The sequence below is a fragment of the Martes martes genome (genome assembly GCF_963455335.1).
Source record: "Martes martes genome assembly, chromosome: 4".
NCBI classification, from domain to species: domain Eukaryota; kingdom Metazoa; phylum Chordata; class Mammalia; order Carnivora; family Mustelidae; genus Martes; species Martes martes.
The window spans coordinates 155,277,247-155,300,603 of NC_137891.1; the positions used below are offsets into that span (position 1 = coordinate 155,277,247).

Below are 23,357 nucleotides of genomic sequence, written 5' to 3' on the forward strand. Positions count from 1 at the left end.
CCTTCCTGCAAAGTGAAAGTGGTTGGGAGGAAGATAGGGAGAATCCACGGAGCACAGCCCTTGGTAACCTGTAAGCCTCAATAAATAGTAGCCGCTCTGATTCTTTACTTTCCCTTCTGGGAAAGTGCTGTACACCTGTGAGAATGTTCTTAGAAAGTGGGTAGCACTGTCCCCATGTTCTAGATTAAGGAACTTGAAACTCAGAAGTCAAAGGGCTTGTCCCAGGTCACACAGCCAGAAGAGAAAGGCTTTATTTGATACCCCCAGCTCAGACTCTTCCCTCTGGCCCAGTTTAGACCCTGCTCCTTCTTCAGAGTTCCGGGGGTTCCCTGTCCCCACCCCTGTCCCCACCCCTTCCAGGAAAGGCCTACGATTCCAGGGACCTGGAAGTAGAGCCCTGGGAGCTCTGGCAGCAACCTGCTGGTGCTGGGGAGCTAGGCCTCAGTTCCCCCCATCCCACCCACCAGTAGCCTTGGTGCCCCCCTCCCCCTGCACAGCAAGGGCTGGACTCACGCCAGCACCGGGGTGGCTGGGAGCTTTCCACGTGATCTGTAGAGAGTGCTTTACACTCAGTCTTGCCCTCCAAACTTGAGCCTTGATCACAGCCTCAGTTCAACCCACGGTCCCCAGCCCCCCTCATTCCCGCATTCACTCATTCAGCAAATAACTAGGTAGCTCCCTGTAGCTCCCTGCAGAGGGCCCAGGCAGGCAAGGCCCTGCCCTTGCCGCACTCAGGGTCAGGTGGGGAAGAAAGGCCTGGATCATGGAATAGCACGGGGTGTGCGTGGGGCTGAGGCAGGCACAGGGGTCAAAGTGAGCAGGAGTCCAGCAGGGTCAACAGGACTTCCAGGTCGCACCAAGGCTGGTTTCACCATGCTGGGGCTCTGCAGACACCCACAAGTCGGACTCTATCCTCACATCGCGCCTGTTCCTCACCTGTCCCCCCTCTTCTCCTGATCACGCTGGCCGGCTCACCTCCACTCTGGACAACGCCACAGCCTGCTCCCCAGTTTCCTGCCAAAATTATGCTCCCCACCTTTCCCCCAGGGCTGCAGCCAGCAGTGCAGTCTCCCCCAGCCCTGGAGGGCTAGGGTCCCCACACAGACTGGGGGAGTGGAAACGGCCTTTGAGGTCCTGCCCTGTCCCCCCCACCAACCTCCCCTCACCTCTGACTCTCGGTAGAAGAGGGACCCAAGCTGCCTTTGCCTTGTCTGAGTCTCTGCGTGTTTCTTCAGACCTCTGCCTCTCCTTCCCCTCCCCGTTCCTATCTCTCCCTGTCTCTTCGGGTCTCTGGCCCTCTCCTCCCAGTCTCTCTCCCCGTGGCTCTCTCCCGGCCGGTTTCTGGCTCCATCTCTCCCCGTCTATCCCTCCCGAGGCCGGGCGGGGGAAATCGCTCCGTAAATAGGCGGATGGCCCCGGGCGCTCCGGGCGCAGACACTCGTTTTTAGAGCCGGTAATTGACTCCTTTCAGTTGATAATTCATGGCTTGCATATGCGCTTTAATGCGGGCGCCCGGGGAGGCGCGGCGGGCGGGGCGGCTCGAGCGCAGGGCAGGCGGCGAAGCGGCCGGGGAAAGAGCCGGACTCTGTTGGCCGGGGTACAGGAGAGGAGGAGGCGCCTCTGCGGGGGTCTGTGGGCCTCGGCCACCCGACGCAGCTCCGGGTGACGGAATTGGAGTGCGATGGGTTAGGTGGAGTGGCCGGCGGCCCCTGGGCCGGTGGGACCACGCGGGGCTGGCAGGCAGAACCTTCCAAATGAAGCGGGGAACGGGGAGACGCACGGATCTCCCCTTTCCCTGTGCAACCACTGGGGAAACAGGGGCCTGGAAAGAGGATAGCTCTTACCTGCATCCCACAGCTCAGAAACAAAACGAGAACTCAAGGCACCCCCTTCCCCTTCCCAAAGGGTCCTAGCGGGGGCTCAGGGCCAGCCTTTGTAGACACCTCCTCCTGTTTCCCAGCTAAATTCCTCCCCTGGTGTGACCGTCATCCTACTGCTCTAAGGCTCCTCCGGGAGGAGGTGGCTTTTCCTGGTGAACTCTGGACATCCTGCGACTGACTCCTAGGTTGGGGAGGGGACCTTGAGTCCTCTCCCACCTGGCTGTCACCGTCCGTGGCTCGGTCTCCTCCTGTGGCTGTGCCTGATGTAATCACTTCCATCTCACAGAAGAAGCAGGCTCAAAGTAGCTGGGAGACTTCCCCACCGCCCCAGAGGAGGCTGAGCCAGAAGCTGGACCCGACACGTGCGCCTTCTACAGTGGAAGTAGCAGCCACGGGAGGGGAGAAGGAGGCGAGGCCCTGACCCCGGACATCCCATCCACACCCACTCACGCCCTCAGCCACTAAGACAAAGGGCGCCGAGGAAGCCAATGACCTGCCCACAGTCACGCAGACCAGGGGCTGATTTCAGCTGAAGATGGTGCTGGCAGGTTACAGGCCAGAGCTGGAGCTGGAGCTGGGGAGGAAGGCAGTTGTTGACCCCAATTTCAGCTCAGGAGAAATAAGAGAAAGCCCAGCCTGGAGGGAAATCGGGCCTGAGGCTGGGCTTCCCATTAACTGGGCCTGCTTGGGCTGGTATCTGCCACTCTTTCCCTAGGCTCATTTCAGACAAGAATAGAAGTCTGCCCCCTATCTCTTATAATCTACTAATGTTTAAACAGCCAGCTTATTCCTATGCCCCCCAATCTCGGTCTCCCCACCTCTAGTTTTCCCATCTGTGTTTAGACTGGGGAAAGACCTGGAGACAGTGCATCGGAAAGCTGAAGGCAAGAGCCCTGCAGGGCTGTGTAAAGCTCAATGCTGACCCCTGGTGCCCAAACTGTTTGCAGCCGGTCGGAGTGAGGGAGGCAGCAGAACGCATTTGAGGTGGAAAAATACCTCCGCACCCCGTACCTCTTCCCCACTCACCCACCCCCGCCCTCAACCATTTTCTCCCAGCCTCTTAGACCTCCCTCTTATGGGGGAGAGAGGACAGAGCAGAAGCTCTACTAGCCCTGTGTGAGGAGAAACCATGAAGCTCTTTCTCCAGCAGGGATCTCAGGCTCAGTGGTAGAGCCTACAAGAGGCAGAGGCCCCAGTGAGGTCAGCAATGACCCTGTCTAATGTGCACCTGGACATCCCAGATGGTTCCTTCTGTGGTAGGTGGAGTCAGGACTTCCCTCCTGGTGCAATTCCTTCTTAGCTAAACCTAAGGGTCTTTTTCTGCCTGAAATTCCATCATTTGTGTTCAGAGGAGGTACTCAACAAATGTAGGATGGATGGCCACACAAATGGCTGGAAGGAAGGGTGAAATCTATTCCTCCACATTGAGGTTTTATTTCCAGAAAGTCTCTGCTATCGAGCACAGGGAGGAAGGAGTCCATTAGTTTGCCGAGCTGCCTGGAAGTAGTACTGTAAAGAGGAGTGAGAGACAGAAAGGGTAAGTTTTAATGGGGAAGGACCTTGAGAGAGTTCAGATGAAGGGAAAGTCATGGGAGAGTTGGAGGGATCAAAAAAGGCTTCCTGAAGGAAGTGGCATTTGATGCAGGGCCCCAAGGACAAAGAAGCAGTGAAGGCATTTGGGTGGAGGGAACAGTGTGACAGAGCTATGGAGGCAGAAGTGCGAAGTGGGCTCGTGGTGGCAGCAAGGCTCTGGGTTGAGGGAACAGAAGGAGTTTACACTGTGGGGGAGCCCTGGCAGAGGAGGTCAGGGAGTACCTTGGGAGCTGCAGAGTGTCAAGCCTAAAAAGGCGCTTTGCAGGCTAAGCACTGGATTATGAGCTTGGGTCTGCATCCCAACCCAGGATCTGTTCTCACTGGGTTTCACTCCCTTGGACCTGCTCTTTGGAATTTTCTCTAGGCGGCAGTGGGAGCCATGGCAAGTTCTTGATCAGGGAAGTGCCTAGAAGTCACAGGTCACAGAACAGTCAAGTTGACAGGTACCATGGACCTCATCTAATCTAACCCTTTCAATCTGTGGATGAGAAAACCGAAGTCCAGAAAGGCGAAGTAACTTGCCCAGCGTCACACAGCAAGCCAGCGCAGAGCCAGGACTTGGACCCGCGTCACCAGCCTCTCTCTTTGGAGCTCTTTCCCCTCTGCTGCAATCTGGGATATCATCTGGGGGGACTGAGCTGGAGGCAGAAGTCCACCAGGAAGCTACAGCCCCACCTAGAGCAGAGATCACAAAGCCAACCAGTCAGAAATGTTTATTGAGCCCTTCACCCTGTGCCCCATCTTGGGCCAATCTGAGGAATCCGTGTATTGAATACCCATGCAGAAGGACAAAAAAGCAAAGGAATCTGGTGGGCTTCTGGGAGGTGGAAACATGCAGCAGATAGAGTATTCATGAGAAGGGGCATCAAGAGCAGACTTGGATGAGGATGTAGGAAGGCCTTCGGGAGGAGTAGCCCATCACTCGGGTTCCCTGTGGTTCTTGGCCAAGGTCTCCACCTCCTTCATGAACCGGAGACACAGCTCCTCTTCCCATGGCAAAGCAACGCACTGCACAGCCACAGGAAGTCCCATGGATCCTTGTACCGCCTGCCCAGAGAGAAGGTAGATGAATTTAAGAGCCTGCTTTCCACTCTCAGGCCCCATGCCCTGCCTCCTTCACCACTCATAGGCATTATTAGTCCAAACATCTCATCCCCAATCTATATTAAGAGAGAGATGTCCTGGATCTCAGAGTCCCAGCCTTCCTCAGCTCTCAGTGAAACCTGAAAAAACTATTCTGACTTTGTCTATCTCTAGTTCTCCAGGGTTAAGATGTAAAATTTGCTCCTCGTGCAGACAGCCGACTACAATTATGAAATAAAAAACCGAGTATCCACCCAATGTTCTCAGCAAAGGAATAAAGAATATGCAAATCCCTGATCCCAAGCCTGGTCATACTTCCACTGTGAAAGAGGTACCCTGACCCCAAACACAGACTCAGGAACATGGGGACTGAACCTGAGTCCCGGCTATGAAATCCAAACATACTTTGAGGCATTCAGGAATGTTTCCATTGTTTTATGATGATAAGATACAAGTCCTTATTGTCTTCGTCACTGGAGCCAAGTCAACCAGCTTGGAGTCCTGGCTCCCTCCATGTGACCTGCCTGTGAGGTGTGGCAGCATGGTCGGTCAAGTCTCCTAACCTGTGTGTGCCCCCATTTCCAACTTCGTAAAACCTCACAGGACAGTTATGGGATTTAATGATTTAATATATATACAGCACTTTTAAACAGCTCCTGGAACAGAGTAAGAGCTCAAGACACATTAAATAGTATCATTATTATTATTTTCTCAGAATTCAGGTCAGCAGTTCCACTGGGTGACTCTAGCACTAAAATCAATTTCCAAAAAAGTAAGTTACTTAATGTCTGACTCAGACACACACATACTTTTCAGAGTCAGTCTCTCTCTCTCTCTCTTTCCCCCCTTCTCCCTGTCACCCAGGACAAGGTTGTTATTTTAGATCATGCATTAAATATGCACATGAAAATATTTCCTTTTGTGAGCCACTTCTGAATTAGTAATAAGAAGTATACACTTCCTATTTCCAAAGCCTTATACTGATTGCTTCACTGTTTTTCTTTTTTTTCTTTTTTTAAGATTTTTTTATTTGTCTGAGAGAGAGAGAAAGCGCGTGCACGCGCACAAGCAGGGGGAGCAGCAGGCAGAGAGAGAAGCAGGCTCCCTGCGAGCAAGGAGCCCGATGTGGGACTCGATCCCAGGACTCTGAGATCATGACCTGAACTGAAGGCAGACGCTTAACCAACTGAGCCACCCAGGCACCCCATGCTTCACTGTTTTTCAATTGAGCCTTTAGGACAACCCTGCAGGGTAGATATTTTAATTCCCATTTTCCTGGCAAAGAAGTTGAGGCTCAGAGAGGAGCAGGGTCCAGTCCAGTTCCCTAGTAAGCTCCTAACCAGGGGCATTGGCTCCACTCTTCCTGCCTCTGGGATCAACTTTCCCTAATGGAAGTGTCTAGAAGACCAGTGGTTTTGTATTCTCCCGGGGCAAGGACAGAGGCGGACTTGGAGCTCAGAGGGTGTGTCCTCAGAGATGGGGTGAAACCACGGTACAAGCAATAAAGGATAAACACTGGGAATGACTGACCCAACCCCACACCCACTCTCCCTGACTGGGATGGAGGCAAGACTCAGTCCTGGCTTGCGCCCCTGGGGGAGAGGCCTGGAGAGGGAAACCGACCTCCCAGAAACATTTGTCAGAACTATCTTCGTAGTATCCCTTGTAGAAGGCCAGTTCCTCCTCGTCCTGCAGCGTCACAGTGGTGACCGGCACCACGCCAGCGGGGAAGTTCAGGACGTTGTACAGGCTCACGTAGGAGGAGACATCTGTAGGCAGAGCCAGGCAAGCGCAGATCAGCGGACAAAAGACAGGTAGGGAAGAGTGTTGGGTGAGCGCCCCCCTCTGAGGTCATTCTCGGAACTGCAAGCCCTCTGGACTCGCAAGAGCGCCCCGTTTGGGGCCGGGAATCCACCTGACGGCGGCCCCCTGCTGCTGTCCCCAGAGTGGAGGGAAGGAGAGAATGGTCGGCTACTGAAGCCTTCCTCAGTGCCAGGCACTGTGCTGGCCTCTCTCCACAGCGGATCCTTGAATCCTCTCCACCCCTGCGAGGCGGAATTGACACTTCGTGTGAACAATAAGGAAACCGAGGTGGTGGACCGTTGGCTGGTTTTTCACAGATCACACAGCTGATGACCACTGAAGCGAGCAGGGAGGGTAACCCTGAGTTAAAAGGCATCTCCTCTACAGCAGCCACCTGTTTGTAGGGAGTGAGTGATGGAGGGAATGAGAAGAAGGAGGGAGAAGAAGGAGTGAGACAGAGGGAGTGAGAAGTTTGTAGGGAGTGAGAAGACAGTCAGTGATGTCAGCAGATGCCATGGGCACAGGACCAGGTGTGGGGTGTGCCTTTGGGCAGTCGCTGTGGGGAGACCCAGGGAAGGGGAGTCCAGGCTTGAGGTGGGTTCATTCTGCCTTGATAACACCTCTGAGAACTGCACCTGCGCTGGGCAAGGGCATCATCTCAGGGGGCCTAGGCCAAAGCCACCTTGTGAAGGAGAGCAGCAGGAAGCCAGTTAAGAGTGACTGTGTAGGGGCGCCTGGGTGGCTCAGTGGGTTAAGCCTCTGCCTTCGGCTCGGGTCATGATCTCGGGGTCCTGGGATCGAGCCCTGCATCGAGCCCCGCATCGGGCTCTCCGCTCGGTGGGGAGCCTGCTTCCCTTCCTCTCTCTCTGCCTGCCTCTGCCTATTTGTGATCTCTCTCTCTGCCAAGTGAATAAATAAAATCTTTAAAAATAAAAAAAAAGAGTGACTGTGTATGCCAAGTGAAAGAAGCCAGACACAAAAGTCTCCTTCCTTCTGATTCCATTTGTATGAAATCCTAGAAAAGGCAAGACTATAGTGACAGAAAGAAGATCAGCGGTTTCGGTTTGCAAGGGTGGTGTGAACTGCAAAGGGCCATCAGGGAAATTTGCCGTATGATAAAAATAGTCTGTATTTTTACTATGGTGGTAGTTACATAGCCAGATGCATTTGTTAAAATTTATCAAATTACACTCTGAAAATTGGTGGGTTTCACTGCATGTGAATTATATTTCAGTAGAGTTCGTTTTTTTCTTTTTTTTTTTTTCCTTTTTAAAGTAAGCTCTGTACCCAACATGGGGTTTGAACTCATGACCCTGAGATCCAGAGGCACATGTTCTATTGACTGAGACAGTCAGGGGACTCTCAGTAAAATTCATTTAAAAAGTGAATGGAAATTGTGAGTGTCTGCTAATAGGTACAGAGCTTTTCTTCTAGAAAATGGAAATGTTCTGGAATTAGATAGTGGTAGTGGTTTCATGGCACTCTAAATATACTCCAAACCACTGAATTGGACACCTTAAAATGGTGAAATTATGCTCTCTGAATTTTACCTCAATTTAAGAAATTTTTTATTTATTTAATTTTTCAAAAGATTTTATATATTTATTTAAGAGAGAGAGAGCACAAGCAGGAGGGGAAGCAGGCAGAGGGAGAGGGAGAAGCAGATGCCCCAATGAGCAGGGACTCCGATGCAGAGCTCAAGCCCAGGACCCTGGGATCATAAGCTGAGCAAAAGGCAGATGCTTAATGACTGAGCCACCCAGGCACCCCAAGAAATTTTTTTTTAAGTAGTGAATGGTGACAGAGGTCAAGGCCACAGAAGCTGTGGCAGAACTCTGGAGTCCGGGACTCCGGGTCTCAACCCCACCAGGACCCAGGTTCCTCTCACCTAATGTCATGTTAGAATAGCCTGTACAGAAGGCAGGGGCCAGAACTGGCGTCAGCAGTACATCTAGATCCAGGGACCTCCACTTGGCTATGAACTCTTGCTTATATTCCTGCAGGGACAGTGGTGGAGGGAGGGGTAAGACCAGCAGAGGTCACTGTTTGCAGAACAAGGTCAAGCACTACCACGCCCAGAGGCATTAAACCTCAGAAAGAATTCCCAGGCTGTGAGATGCAGATTGAGATACCTGGAGGGAGAGGTGGGGGGGGAGGGTCAGGGCCTTCCCAGAGGCTGAGGTGAAGGGATGGGAAGGGGAGTCTTAGGCTGCAGTTATCTGGGAACAATGTATCATCCTAGCCCCAAAGAGATGGACTAAATTAACCTCCAGGTCACCAAGCCTCCCCATCCAGGTATAGCTGGGCCTCCCCTGCAGGCCAGGCCAGAGCTCTGCCCCCACCCCCATCCCCCAGTCTGGCCACTCCTGTCACCACCCAGGTCTCTGCTGCCCCTGTTCCAGCTGTCCCTTGAGGTCGCTTCAGGCACACATCACCTCCACAGCTGTGTGATGCTCCCACAGTTTCTTGGGAGTCCTGGGGGAATAAATAAGAGAAGTCCAAAGATCAGAATGGGAGGGCCCCCTTTTATACAAACGGGGACATTACCATCAAGAGCTAGAGCCTAATCTCCATGCGGGCTGCAAATCAGCTGATGGGCCAGGAATGCCCCTGTGTCTTGTTCACTGCCCAGAACACCTTGCCTGCCCAGTGCTCGCAAGAGTCCATACCCTCTGGTCAATGCCCCACCAGCACCACCACCAGCCACAGGGATTCACAGGCTCCCCCCAAAGCCACAGGTTCTCCCCCTAACCTGTGAGGTCCCCACTCAGCCCTCAGGCCACTCCAGCCCCAATTCCAACCCTAATCCCAACCCAAACCCAAACCCAATCTCAACTCAGGCCCAGACTTCACCCCAGCCTAAGCTAATTCGAGCCTGAACTCAGAGATTAACTCTAAATCACACCCAGCCCCAAAGTAGCCCCAATCTCAACCCCACTCAAAAGCTTAAATTTAACCAGTGTCAGACATGACCCTAAAAACCTAATTAGATCCCAAAGCCTAAATAGCCCTCGCCCCCAGTGGATGCCAACTCTAGCCACATGGCCTTTGCTTAATTCCCCCCACCCCATGGAAGACGCTTGTGAACATCACCTGAGGACACTAGCACTCACCCCAGGCCATGAATCTCTTTCATCGTCTGGCTAGCTCGGGGCTCCTAGAGAGGCGGAGAAGAGAGACCCATTCAGAAACCACAGGGCAACACCTGCCTAACCAGAATCGGGGTCTGGGAAAAGCAACTCTCTTCAGCACACTGACATGGAAGCTTCTACTCCTTTCCAGCCTTTAGCCCCACCCCCACCCCCTCTCTAAAATCCCTTCTTCTTTCTGAGATGCACCCCTCTCTCTCTGAAAGCACCCCTCTCCTTTGGACCCCATCAGCCCTTTCAGTTCCTCTTCTCTGAGCCCCCACCACTCTCTGGGCCCCATTTTGAGTCCTTCTCCTCTCTGGGCTTCTCCCCTCCTGAATGCCTCCCCCACCTCAGGTCCACACTCACTATGTACTTCAGGATACAGGCCAAGAAACACTTGAGTGGGCCTGGCAGACGGAGCACGTTGACATTTGTCTTTATGCAAGGGTCCACAATGTCCCCCTCACTAAGGAGCCACAGACACGTATCCAGTCAGTTACAGCCTTTCAGCCATCGACCGGCCCTCCTACCCACCCAGCTCCCGCTCCAGAGGGAAGCCATAGAAGGAGGTGAGACCAAAGAAATGCATCTGTTCCCACCAGCACGGCTCCTGGAACACGTGCATCCTGAAGACGGAGCCCAGGTTGCTGACTTGCTGTTTAAGGTCACACAATTAACCAGAGGCATTCCACCAGCACAGGCCCACATAGCCCCTTCCTAGGGCTCAGGGCACCACCATCCCCGTCCCCAGCCCCACGCCCGACATCTGAGTCCCAACAAACATACAGCTTCTCCAGAACGGTGGCCCCTCCATCGCCAAACAGACCTCCCACAAACAGGTGTTGGACAGCATACTCTATACGGGGGATGGAGAAGGGGATGATCTGGGGAGACAGAGGCTGAGTCAGGGCCTGGAGTGCCACCCACCCCACCAGGGATTCTCAGCATCCCTCAGGACGTTTTAAAAATTTATTTATTTATTTATTTGACAGAGAGAGAGAGCGAGAAAGAGAGATCACAAGTAGGCATAGCAGAAGGCAGAGGGAGAGGGAGAAGCAGGCTCCCCTCGGGGAGCCTGATGTGGGGCTCGATCCCAGGACCCTGGGATCATGACCTGAGCTGAAGGCAGACACTCGACTGACTGAGCCACCCAGGTGCCCCTACATCCTTCAGGATTTAAAGAGAGGATAGGACATCACCTCTCCTCTCCATCCACCTGAGCCCCTCTGCTGCCATGCCACTCCTTCACCCACCACAGAGAGACCATGGCATTCAAGCAGCCCTCCTTTCCCACCTGCTTCACTGTGATCCTGTCCCAGACCACATGCTTCACTAAATCTTCACAGCAACCCCATGTGGTAGAAAACTGAGGCTCAGGGGGGTTAAGAGACTGGCCCAAGATTGCATAGATCCATGTGTCGCCAACCAGCAATTCTCAAAAGGGAGGCATGACCAGGACAAGCCACTGGCTGTGAGAGGCAGGGGCTGGGGTGGGGTGGGGGTGCGGAAGGTGATTTTTGAGGACTGAGATCTCCTCATAGCCATCTGTTGGAAGCAACAGAAACCCAAGCTATAGGAATTATAGGAGTGACTCCCTGAATCCCCACCCCTGAAGAGGGAAGCTGCAAAATCTTGATGCCTTCTTCACATTAGGGGAGGGGGCCCACTCTGCTCCCACCTGCAGCCCATCAGCTTTCCCCAGGAAGCATAGAGGAAACACAGTGATGTTAGCAGCTCAGACTCAAATATAACTTCCTTTCTCTCCAAGAATGGCCCAGCCCAGCATGCTCACCAGTCTGGCTGCCTACCTTATGTCCTGCATCCTGGAGCAGCCTGGAGGTGAGCCTCATGGCCCTGGCCATGCTAGGAGTTGGCTGGGTGAAGCCATCGGATTCACAGTAACCAATTCGAAGGAGCTGGTTACTGGAGTACACCTGTGGGCAAGAGGGGCTGGGTGGGGCTCTCTGAGGAGAGTGGGTCTCTTCAAGAGCCAGACCGGGACCTTGGGCCACAGCTGTGGCCCACACCTTGGGCCTGGGGGAATCTACAGAAACTCCCCAAGACCCCCTTGGAGCCTCTCTATATACTTTCCATGCTCTGGGTCCTCTGGAGAAACCCCTGGAAGGACTAATAGATAGGCAAATGATTGGGTGGATGACGTGGATAGGTAGATAGATAATAGATTCATGAATGAGTAGGTAGCCATACGTATGACATGGTGAATGGGTGGGTGGGCAGAGGGTTGAATGGATAGATGGGTGGGTGGAAGAATGGATGGTTGGAATTGAGTTGGGGCGGGGGACAGGTAAGTAAGTAAGTAGATGAATAGACACAAAGACCTTTAAGCTAAAAAACAGCCAGGAGAGGATGGAGATGGAGAAATTAGTAGAGGCAAATAATGGATGACAGAAAATGATCACAGGCTGATTGTATTCGGACATGTGTAGAGATCAGATGAGTAGACATCAACTGAATGGTAGACAGAGACTCTCCCTATGGAGAGGGTTCTAGAGCAGATAGGGCTGGCCCAACTCTGCCAGTTACTAGCTCTGTGATCATAGGCAAGTCACTCCATTTCCCCTCAGTTTCCTTCCCTGTAAATGAGAAGCACAATGCTTCTCATTCTATAGAACGAGTATTGGGATGAACTACAAAGAGCCTGAACATAGTAGATTCCAATAATTGTCATTAATAAACTAACGCATAAATGAAGCCCGCCAAAGCTGGCAGGGCCTGGAGCAATCTTCTGGTCCAACCTCTTTACCACACCACTGGGGAGCCTGGGGCCTAGGAAGAGATGGGACTTGGCCAAGGTTACCTAGAGGACCGGAAGCCCAGCTTAACCAGATACCAGACATGCTGAGTGTCATGTCTGTGTCATGTCTGGAGCCCCTCTCTGGGGGGCAGTGTTAGCTACAGTGCCAAGCAGCTGAGAGGCCAAAGCAGCTGGTGTCCAGCAGGGATGGGAGGTGAATATGTCTGATCATGTGGGCTTCTTGGTCACTGTACCTTGGGCTGGGGAAGGTGGTCTTCACAGAAGATGGTCAGATGGTAGACAGGTCAATGAGGAAGGAAAGGAGGGGAGATGTGGGAGCCCACCAGGCCCAGCTCACCTCCTCCCTGAAGGGCATAAAAGGCACGGTGGGGTCCAGCCGGTGCATGTCTTCACTCAGCAGGGCTCGCAAACACAGCGCCAGGCTCTCCACATCCCGGGCCATGGGGCCAGCCACTGAAGTCACTGAACAGAAACGAGGCAGATTCCTCTCATCCTTTCTGCTCCTGGGGATCCCCACTGCCTGGCCTCAGAGGGTGGGGCCCAGGGCCATGATCAGGTCACAGGGTCCTGGGGCCGGGGACAGGGAGAGTCGGCACACCCGCCAAAGCAGCTCAGGTGCCTGACAGGAGAATCTCAGCTGGGGCAGAGCGTCAAGAGACAACTAGGAGAGATTAAAGCTGGGTTGTAAGAAGCACTTCTCACGGGACTCGGGGGAGGCCGGCTGGGAGCCATGCTGTTCTTTCGGATTGCTTTATCACCAGTGGGGCAAGTCTGTGTGAGATAGGGCTGAGTGAAATGTCCTTGGGGGTGAGGAAGGCTGACAGGTCGTCTCTGGATGGGTGTGGCCACAGGCACAGCGTGTTGCTTACCAGATTTCTGGCCCTTGACAGCAGAGGCGATTCCAGAGTAGCTGCAAAACCCCGCCCCACCCAGAGCCCAGCTCAGCACTTGAAGGAACGGGCCAGCCAAGCACTCCCCCAGGCCCCAGCACCAGCAAGAGGAGTTGCTTCAACCTTGCTGTGACCCCTAGTACCCACAGCATCAAGTCTAGCCTCTTTGATGGCCTTCAAGGCTCTGCAGTATCAACTCCTTCCACAACGTCCCCTTCTAGCCCTTCCACACACACAAACTGCTCCAGGCAAAGAAAGCTGCTCGCAGGTTACAGCCTTCTAGACTCTACACCATCTCTGCATACCCATCCTTCAAAGCCACCTTCAGATTCTGCCTCTGCCAGGAAGCCTTCCCTTCCCTTGCCCTGCCTCTGAAGGTTTAAAATCTAGGCTTTTAAGAAATCTCTGTGAATCCTGTGAATTTCCACAAGCTTTGACCCTCTCCTAGAGCCCCATCACTTTCTGACTCAGCCGTTTGCATGTCTAATAGCACAACAGGGGCAGGGACCGGGTCTGAGACTGTTCTGTGTCCCCAGCACATGGGCTACCACAGTGCAGGTACTTGGGGAGGGGGGCCTGAAAGATGGGTGGATGAAGGAACAGAGGCAGATACGGATGGACAGATAGATGGCTAGATGAACAGATGGATGGGGAGATAAGTGGATGAGTGAATGAACTAATGAATGGAAGGAGGAATGTATATGAATTTGCCAATGGCTGGGATGTTTGTCCTTTTTTTATTGATATATCCCCAGTTCCTAGTACGGTACTAGTCACAGAGTAAACACTCAATAAATTTCTGTTAGATAAATTAAATGGTGGCTAAATAGTGAAATTAATTGATGGCTAGAGACTGGGATGATAACTGCATAAGTGGGTGAATGGACAAAGGATGGATAGATGGAAAAATGGATAGACCAATGAGCGACTAAGGGAACAGGTAGGTCGATGGATAGATGTAAAGATGAATGAATTCATGAACAAATAAATTAATGAGTGTGTGGAAGGCCTTTTCTCCTGCCACCTATACCAGACATGGTGTGCTGATCTGGGACCGAAGCCGGAGCTATTTGAAGCCCACCTACATTTAGCCGCTTCCCCGAGTACTAAGATGAGTGGATAAGAGTTGATGTACCAAGCAGGCCCCTCTACTCCCCCAGGCCTCTGTTCCTCTAGGCTGGGCTGAGTCTCCCCCTCCCCACCATCACCAGCACCAAGTACCTGAGGCGGTATCCGGTGGTCCTCAAGCCACAGACGCCACAAAAGCTCGCTGGTACGCGGATGCTGCCCCCACTGTCCGTCCCCATGCCCAAGATGGAACCCCGTTGTGCCAGCATGACTCCCTCACCCCCTGAGGAGCCCCCAGGTGTCTTCTTCAAGTTCAGAGGGTGCAGGGTTTGTCCGTAGATGGGGTTGCTGCAATAAAAGCTGACGGAAGCAGAAGAAAAGGAGCTGGGAGGTGAAAGTCTCCCCGCAGAGACTGACCCCCTCAGGAGTCAACCCCAGGCCCACTTTGGCTCCCCAGCTCCTCCCCAGGGCTTAGCCCTCCCAGTCTCCCTTACAGCTCAGGTGAGGGCCCACTGCTGCAGGGAAGACCAAGAGTGGACACCAGCCACAGCTCCTAACTTAAGGACAGGAGCCCCCAGCCCTGCTGTCAGAATTGGGAACAGGTTCCTCACAAAAGTAGGTACACTAAATGCCAAGGGAGAGGAGAGAAAAGCTGGGATAAACACAGAGATGAAACTCTTCAGAACCTCAGAGCCTGAGGGCCTGCAGAGACTATGAAGTCCACCCACACATTACAAGACGAGGAAGCCAAGGCTCAGAGGGCAGAAAAGACGTGCCCAAGAACCTCGGTCCTCACAGCCTGCTTAACTGGTCCGCACCTCACCCCTCCACCCTGAGCCAGGACTTTAAGTTGCTGTCAGTCCTGGGCCCAGCCCCAAACCCAGCCCCGCCCACCCACTTCAGAGACCTGAACAGCGTCTGTGGGATGTTGGTCTTAACGAAGGGAATAGCTCCCTGAGCCTTGAGCACTTCCACAATGACCCCGTCCTTGGCTGCTGGCTTCTCCAGGAACTGGGCCAGGCCGCACGTAGAATCATGGCCCTGCAAGGAAGTGACATTAAGGTCAGGCCCTAGGGATCAGGATGCAACTTCCCAGGGAACAGACTCTCCTCACTCTGCTCCCATTCCACACATTGTCATGACCTCTGAGATGCATGGACACTGCGCCCTTAGGAGGATTCATGAGCGGCGGGAGAACGTGGTGGGCCAGAGCCAGATGCCTGGGTTCAGATCCCAGCTGGCCACTTTCTAATTGTGGACCTTTGATTACGGAACTCGCCCAATGTCCCACACTCAGATGCTCACGGGCTCAGTGACGTAGGGGCACACGCACATACATGTACACGTGTGAACATACACCTCACAGCCCACCTTGCAGTCATAGGTGTCCTTCAGGCTGATGGGGACCCCATAGAGGAGCCCTCTCTCAGTCTTCTTGAGCTTCTTCAATGCCTGCAGTTGCTCCTCACACTCGCCCAGGAAATCCGTGAGGCAGTTTACCTCCTTATGTACCTTCAGTGCCTGAGCGACATCGAGGGAGACCAGACATCGGGCACTCAGTCACCCACCATCCTGACCCAGGGCAGAATAGAAATGGCGGGTGACTGTGGCATGCGCTCCCTCCCACGTCAGCCATAGTGCCACAATGTTATACCCGTCCCCCACCTCCTGTGAGGGGGACAACGGGTGAGAACCCCCACCCCCCTCCGGAGACAACCGCCACCTCCTCTAAGTAGCTACAGAGGACGCTCTCCAGACTAAGCTCGTCATCCTGCAGCTTCTGGGCCAGCCTCTCCAGGGGCAGCTCCAGGATGGCCTTGGGGTCCAGGGAGGGCTCCTGTGGAGAAGGAGGGCAGAGGTCAATGACTGATTCACTCCAGTCCACTCGCACATGCTCAACATCACATTCCCACACAGTTGGACACCCATCCATGTGCCCAGCCCGTGCCCCTGGACTCGCCCTTAGCATGAAGAACATTTCCTGAGCGGGCTCCAGATTGGCATGAGAGTCCTACATGGCAGATGTTCCCTCTGTCTCTGCCTCCCCAGTGCCCAGCCTGAGGCCTGGCACAGAGGAGGGCCTGCCCCCTCATGTTGCTACCCAGAAGGGGCACAACGGCAGTGGGAGTGACTCTAGTTGCACGTTTTGGGACCCGGGGGTTATGGAAGTGGGCTTCATCTCTGTATGGTTTGCCTTCGGGGGGGGCACCCCGACATCCCACCATTCCTTCCTACCCAGCCTTCTCACTCCTGGTGATCTGACCTGGGGAAGGGATGATCCAGCCTGAGGGGCAGGAGAGCTGGGACCCAGCCTTGACCACACTCTCTGCTGGTCAGCTGGTTCCCTTCCCTCCCATGGCCAGCGTCCCTCCAAAGAACAAAGGACTAGAAGCCAATCAGGAGTTACCCAGCTGCTCTGAGCCCACTTCTTCAGGGTATGAGGCAAGGCCTGACACCAGCCCCTCAGGACTCTTGTCAGAGGCAAGTGGTGGCATGACAAGGGCCTAGCACACAGCAGGCACTCAGGAAGGTGAAGTTGTCTTCCTTTGTCCTGCCGGGCCCCAGCTGAGAACTCTGATGCCTGCAAGCCGGAGTAGGGGGCTGGGTGGGAAGACAGCACGATGGTCCTTCCTTGGTCCTGGAGGGGTGGGGTGCCAGACAAGGGAATTTCCCTGGGAGGTTTGGGGCTCCCAGTCTTCTTGGTTGTTAAATCTCCTGGATTTTTCTTAAATCCCCATCTTGCAGTCCTTGGTAGCATCTGACTCTCAGACACTTTCCTTCTGGAAACTCTCTATGCCCTCAACTCTCCTGGCTTCCTTCTGTCCTGGGCAGCTCCTTCTCAACCTCTCCTCTCTTCCCTTCTATAAATAAATGTTGATGCTCCTCAGAACTTGGACTCCTCTCTGCCTACTGCCCACCCTTCCTGGGTGACCTCAGCCACCAGACGTGTCCCAAGGATGCCCAGATTTCCCTGTGTCTACAGCCCAGGCCTATTTCCTGCCATACCTCAGACCCATTTACTGACCCACATATCCACAGATACTCCAGGTCTGTTTGTCAAACCCGTTCTTCTTCATGAAATTCCCAATCAATGATACTCATGTCACCACAGCAAGAATCCTCAGAATCACCCTGGATCACTTCCTCACGTCCCAGCTCCAAAGAGAGTCATGATAGCTTATCTCAATCATACGGGACATGTGTTCTAACCCTTACTGAGTTGCAGGCTATATTCCAAGCATTTCACGTATATGAGCTCATGTCGCTCCTTACAACAACCTGAGGAGGTGGGGTGTATTGCTTTCTTTTTTTACAGTAGGAAAAGACACTGTGGCCCAGAAAGCTCTTTGCCCAAAGACACTTGGCTCATTAAGTGGCAGAGCCTGGATCTACATGAGATAGTCTGGCCCCAGTGACCATTCTCTTATCTACATGTGTCACTGTTTGGTGGTTCTGCCTCCTTCATATCCCCCTTCTCTGACTCTCCAGCCTCCTTCTTGCCTAGAACCTTCTCTTGTCTCTCAGTGTTCTCAGCAGCCTCCTCACTGGCCTCCCTGCCTCTGGTATCTACTGCTCCAGCCCAACCTCTTCACTACAGCCTAGGTGATATTCAGATAAAACCCATAGGTCCCAAGTGCCCTCAGAATAAAGTTGCAAAACCATTGTCCTCAGAGTGGTTTTCAGGGCTTTCGCCGTAAACATGTAAAGTGCATTTGCGTAGAGATACACCAAGATGCACGTTTACCAAGTACTTCCTGTGGGGCTGGGAGCCATGTTAAGCAATCTGCCTGCACATTAAATCCTCATGAAAACCTTTGGATAGGTGCTTTTATTATCATTATCTCCACTTCACCAATAAGGGCAACTGGGACACAGAGAGGCTAACTCTCTAGCCCAAAGTCATAAAAATGGAGAGACTTAAACCTAAGGTCTCTCCCCTCACCGCTACCCTCAAATGGCTCTTGGGGAGGAAGGCCTTTTCCGATGAAGCACTTCCTGGGTGCCCAGCATTATTCTAGGCCCTTTCCCTGCTGGGTGCTGGGAGGCCCATTTCACCAGCCTTCTCTCTCTCTGCCCCATTCCCATATTCTGCTGTTCTAGCCATACTGCCCAGTCCCTTGACTTGCTGTGCCATTTTGCCACCTTAGTGCCCCAGCGAGGAACTCCCCTTCCTGTATGCCACAAGGACTTTCAGAAGGGCCCAGACATGGATCCTTCTAGAATACGGTGGGCATTTGGCTAGAAGGCATCGCAATGGCTGCATTGTGGCTAAAATGAAATCTTTCTGAGTCACTTAGCAAAAAGCCACTCCCACAAGCGCCCCACCACCCCCAGCGGCCCTAGCCCCATGCCATGGGACTCTGCCCTCTCTTCACAGTCCAGCAGATAAAAGATTAATGCTCGGCCCAGCAGGGACACTCTAGACACAGCCCCTGGTTTGCTCAAGGACTGTGAAGAGCCAGTCTGTGCTCATCCCTCACCCTGCTCACCCCAGCCCTAAGGAGCCCCAGCAAGCCCTACCAGGGACCATCCCAGCACATGCTGACCCACAGGTGCCCACCAAGCCTGCATGTCAGCCCCTGATTCCTACATGTCTACCTGGAGAGATGACATCCCTGTGGGCAAGTGCCCACTGTCCAGCTGGACCCCTGAGGCTACCACTCCCCTGCAGTTGTCTTCACATGGCCGCTTGTAAAAATGGAAGCCTCTCAGGGAGCTGGGGAGAGGAGGGGAGAACGGGCAGAGGAAGCTACTGGGGGCCACTAGAGGTGGCCACTGGGACCACTCCTCTGCCAGCGTGGTGGGCACTCCAGGGACTTGGCAGGATGGACGGGGCTTCCGAGGGCCTGGCAATATATTCACCCACCCAGCTGAGTGTCCCTTGCACCTAATAGAACAAATTCATCGAAATTCACTAAACACTCGCCCAGCAAGGACAGCATCTGTTCTGTTATTACTGAAGTCAGACCTCTGGCATAGATAATACTTGTTGTGTACACCACCGTAAACATTAGGAACTCACGTGAGTACTATAGTTCTAATCATCACACCCCATTGTAGAGATGAGGACGTTAAGGCATGGAGGAGTTTTTTTTTTTAAGTAGAGGAGTCAGGGGTCCCTGGGTGGCACAGTCGGTTGGACAACTGACTCTTGGTTTTGGCTCATGCTGTGCAAGGTCATGAGATCCAGTGTCAGGCTCTGTGCTCAGCACAGAGTCTCCTTGTGACCCTCTCTCTCTCTCCCCTCTCCCTCTGCCTCTCCCCACTGTGTGCACTCTCTCTCTCTTTCTCTCAAATAAATAAATCCTTAAAATAAATAAAATAATATGTACAGATCAGAGTCAGGATTCAAACACAGTCCTGCCTTCTCTCAACTACCACACTCCTATTTGTCCTGTTACACAACTTCTCAGGAGGCTCGTAAGATTGAGAGAGCTGTAATTTTTTTTTTAAGATTTATTTATTTATGGGGCGCCTGAGTGGCTCAGTTGTTAAACATCTGCCTTCCGCTCAGGTCATGATTCCAGGGTCCTGGAATGGAGTTCCACATCAGGCTCCCTGCTCTGCAGGAGGTCTGTTTCTCCCTCTCCCACTCCCTCTGCCTATGTTCCCTCTCTCACTGGTCTCTCTCTGTCAAATAAATAAATAAAATCTTTAAAAATATTTTTATTTATTTGAGACAGAGAGAGAACAAGGGGGAGGGGCAGAGGGAGAAACCATCTCAGGCAGACTCTGGGCTGAGCGCAGAGCCCGACACGGGGCTCAATCTCACAAACCCTGAGGTTCCATGACCTGAACCAAAACCAAGAGTTGGAGACTTAACCAACTGGGTCACCCAGACGCCCCGAGATTGCTGTAATTTATTTTGACATTCTAAAGATTTTATCTATTTGACAGAGAGAGATAGAGAGAGAGCAGGGGTGGCAGCAGAGAGACGCAGAGGGAGAAGCCGAGGAAGAGACAGACTCCCCCCCTGAGCAGGGAGCCCAATGTGGGACTCGATCCCAGGACCCTGAGATCGTGACCTGAGCTGAAGGCAGATGCTCAACCTACTGAGCCACCCAGGCTCCCCTTATGATGACATTCTAATAACAATGTTTATGACTTAGTTGACAACAGAGATGTTCGATTATATAGAATCTCGGCGTTAGAATGGTTGGAGGACTGTGAGTACAATTGCTACATGTTTGGCAGAAATCAAGAAAGGACTCAATTCCAAGAAGTGCCCTCCCGCTCCTGCCACATCCCACGGCTCTATGGCCCCATCTGGCCTTCTCCACACTCACTGGTGCTGCCTCCTATAATGGTTTAAAAGTCAAAGAAAATATATTTTAGAATTTTAGTTAATTGATGTATTACCAGTATTTCCAAAGCAGTTGTGAAATATGTTTAATATTGTCAAAACTTCCAACGGTCGGGAGGCTAATGTCCCCCTGAGGTGACCAGAGCTTCCTAGTCAGAAGCCTGCTGCCATGAGTGGCTTGTCCATTTACCCCAGTGGACTACGAGTATTATTTTCTACATGCTCTACAGAAACACTGCCTTATCTCAGGCTTTTCTCTCTCTGGTATTGCCTTTCCTCTTCCTTCCTCCTTTTGGAAAACTCCTGCACATCCTGTAAGGCTCAGCTCCAACACCACCTCTCCATGAAGACTTCCCCAACCCACCCTCTGCAGATGGCCCAACGCCCTTCCTGCCAGGTCCCATAGCTCCACAAGCATTTGGCCCTCACCACACTCAGCTGAGCTGCCTCCCATCACAGTTTGCATAGCTCTGTTCCCACCATGATACATACACTCAGACCAGAAGCATCTTTAAGGCAGGTCAAAGTCAGGTGTCAGATTCATTTTGATTATGAATCTGTCCCCAGGGTCCAGCAAAAGGCAAGACCCAGAGGAAACCTCCGTCAGATTTTGCTAAGCTGAACTGAACTGGATTTGTTTGAATCCTGCCAGGGTTTGGCCTATGTCTCAGCCTCCTACCTCCCTGGGATGTAAAACTGGACACCTGAGGCCTTGAGGGTATCTTTGGCAGGGGGAAGGGCCCACGAGGACCTGTGTAGCTTTCTTGGGGAAAGAGTAAGGTACTGAAAGCCAAGAGGTCTATAGCCTTGGGGGGAAGCTGGAGACACCAGGGGTGACCTCCCCCCAAACCCTTCCACTCTTCCAGCCAACCAGACCCACACGCCCCCACCAGGTACTCAGCCCAAGAGCTCTACATACCAGATGCCCACACATACATCAAACACGCCCAGACCAACACAGAAACAGATATCCTCACACATCAGACACCCAACCACACAGGTACATGCTCAACCAAACATTCAGACCCAAACCTCAGACCCAAACCAGCCACCCATAGCTAGATGTACACATTCCCATCAGTAACACAACACATACATACCCACCCAGGCACACGCACCACAAGCCCATAACCAAACACAAGCAGCATGCACCCAGACACGCCACTCAACCAGCACACCATCAAAGCCAGCAGGAGACACCCACAAGCAGGTTCTGGTGTGTGCGGTAAGGGAACCCAAATCTGCCACAGTGCACGCACACATACATGCATGTTCACACGCACACGCACATACGCACACACACACACACACACGGGAATCTTTTCCATCACACTGATTCACCACAGCAACCCCATTAGCCCAGATTTCTTGTTCACCAACCAGGAAGGGGCAGCTGCTCTCGGGGGGCAGATTGATTTATCCAACTAATTAGCCCCAATTAATATTAATACACATTCTCAGAAACTGCAGCAGCTTGGGCAGAGAAGCTGCCCCTTGGGGCCATCAATCACCATCCAGGGGACGGCAGAGGACACTCAGGAACTCCAGAGCATGGGGATAGCTCCTCAGGCACTGTCCCCAACCCCCACTCCCAGGGCTCCCAGGGAGTCCACCACCATCAGCCACAGTTGGGGACCCTAAGATGCCATGAGCTCACCCCTCGTAAGGCAGTTGGGGAGCCCAGGAAGGGGCTGTCACGTCTCCCAGACCCCACAGCGGTCCCCAAGCACAAGGGAAGTTGGGCTGCCTCCCCTTCCCACCTTGCTCTCTGCTACTCTAGGCAGGTTCTGCGGCGACACCCATGGCTCAGTCCCTTCACCTTCAAGTCCGAGCCCAGCCACGGTGATTGTCCCAGTGCCTTGAAATATCCCCACCTAAGCTGTCAAAGTCTCTTTTAAGACACAGAGCTTCCTGGAAGGACCGTATCTCCAGTGACCGCCTTGTGCTTTGCATCTATGAGCTGCTCTCAAACATTTGCAGAACCCGAGGGCGGGGGGATGGGAGGGAGAACGTGTAGTCCAGGGTTCCTGTGTCAGTGGGATGTGGGGGTACTCAGGGGCTGGAAAGAGACCTGAAGGAAGACCTCCTGCCTCCAATTGCTTCCATCAGTTTATCTTATTTCAACAAAAACTCACCCACCACATTACTGACTCATGTGCGGGTGCTGGGAGGACAAAGAAAACGCACGGCCCCCAAACTCAATGGGTTCCAAGTATACGGATGGAGGAGGAACTGACGGCAACACAAAGAGCCAGCATGGGGAGAGCTGGGGGTGGGGGACTGCCCCCCTCCTGCCCCAGGCTCCTTGTCTTCTGAAGGAGATGGGGCAATAGTCCTGAGGTGGGATCCTCCTCTTGAGATGGAGCCCCCGGGACAGGGGAGCCCCCGGGACAGGTGTCCACTCACTTGCTGCCGGAGACGCTGGGCCAGAGCCTCCATCTGCTGCAGGACCACTGCCCTACGCTTCTGCGCCCTGGGGATCTTGTTCCGTGCAGGAGCACGCAGCCAGCAGAGCCGGGCAGCCCCCAGCAAGGTCAACAGGAGGAGCACCATCAGCCAAGCTACGTCAGGCATTATTGAACCTGTGCGGGTAGAGCCCCCTGCTTCCTTGAGAGCCCTGCTGGCTTGTCCGTCCACAGCTATATGCTCCAGCACCCTCCCACTGTGGGCCCATCAAGGGGCAAAAGTCACACATGACCCTGCACGTAGCAGAATCCAAGCTCCTCCCACCTAGTGCTTAGCCCTCCCTGGATTCCTGGGGCCAAAAGCCGTTGGACCTCAGGCCACGCGGAGGAAGAGGCTCGGGCAGAGACAAACCTGGAGAGGAGC

The 23,357-nt window shown here is 53.3% G+C and overlaps 1 protein-coding gene across 1 annotated transcript; it reads right to left on the minus strand.

Moving 5' to 3' along the window:
• Positions 1–4,171: 4,171 nt before the first annotated feature.
• FAAH (fatty acid amide hydrolase) lies at positions 4,172–23,183 on the minus strand. The gene is made up of 15 exons (XM_080802874.1): positions 22,935–23,183; positions 15,948–16,061; positions 15,596–15,745; positions 15,132–15,265; positions 14,378–14,584; positions 13,136–13,176; positions 12,604–12,728; positions 11,299–11,424; positions 10,277–10,374; positions 9,857–9,956; positions 9,473–9,516; positions 8,795–8,834; positions 8,248–8,356; positions 6,180–6,325; positions 4,172–4,520 (listed from the first exon to the last, which is right to left on the minus strand). Exons 1-15 carry the CDS (start codon positions 23,100–23,102, stop codon positions 4,392–4,394), a joined length of 1,731 nt encoding a protein of 576 aa, XP_080659000.1. The 5' UTR covers positions 23,103–23,183; the 3' UTR covers positions 4,172–4,391.
• Positions 23,184–23,357: the final 174 nt, after the last annotated feature.

Excerpts from the sequence above, each read along its gene's own strand:
- FAAH (XM_080802874.1), bottom strand. The coding sequence starts at position 23,102 with ATGCCTGACGTAGCTTGGCTGATGGTGCTCCTCCTGTTGACCTTGCTG. Across the intron at positions 14,585-15,131 it reads ATCCCACAGACGCTGTTCAG|CTTTTATTGCAGCAACCCCA; the intron begins GTCTCTGAAGTG and ends TGCTTCCGTCAG. Across the intron at positions 9,517-9,856 it reads CCTGTATCCTGAAGTACATA|GAGCCCCGAGCTAGCCAGAC; the intron begins GTGAGTGTGGAC and ends CCGCCTCTCTAG.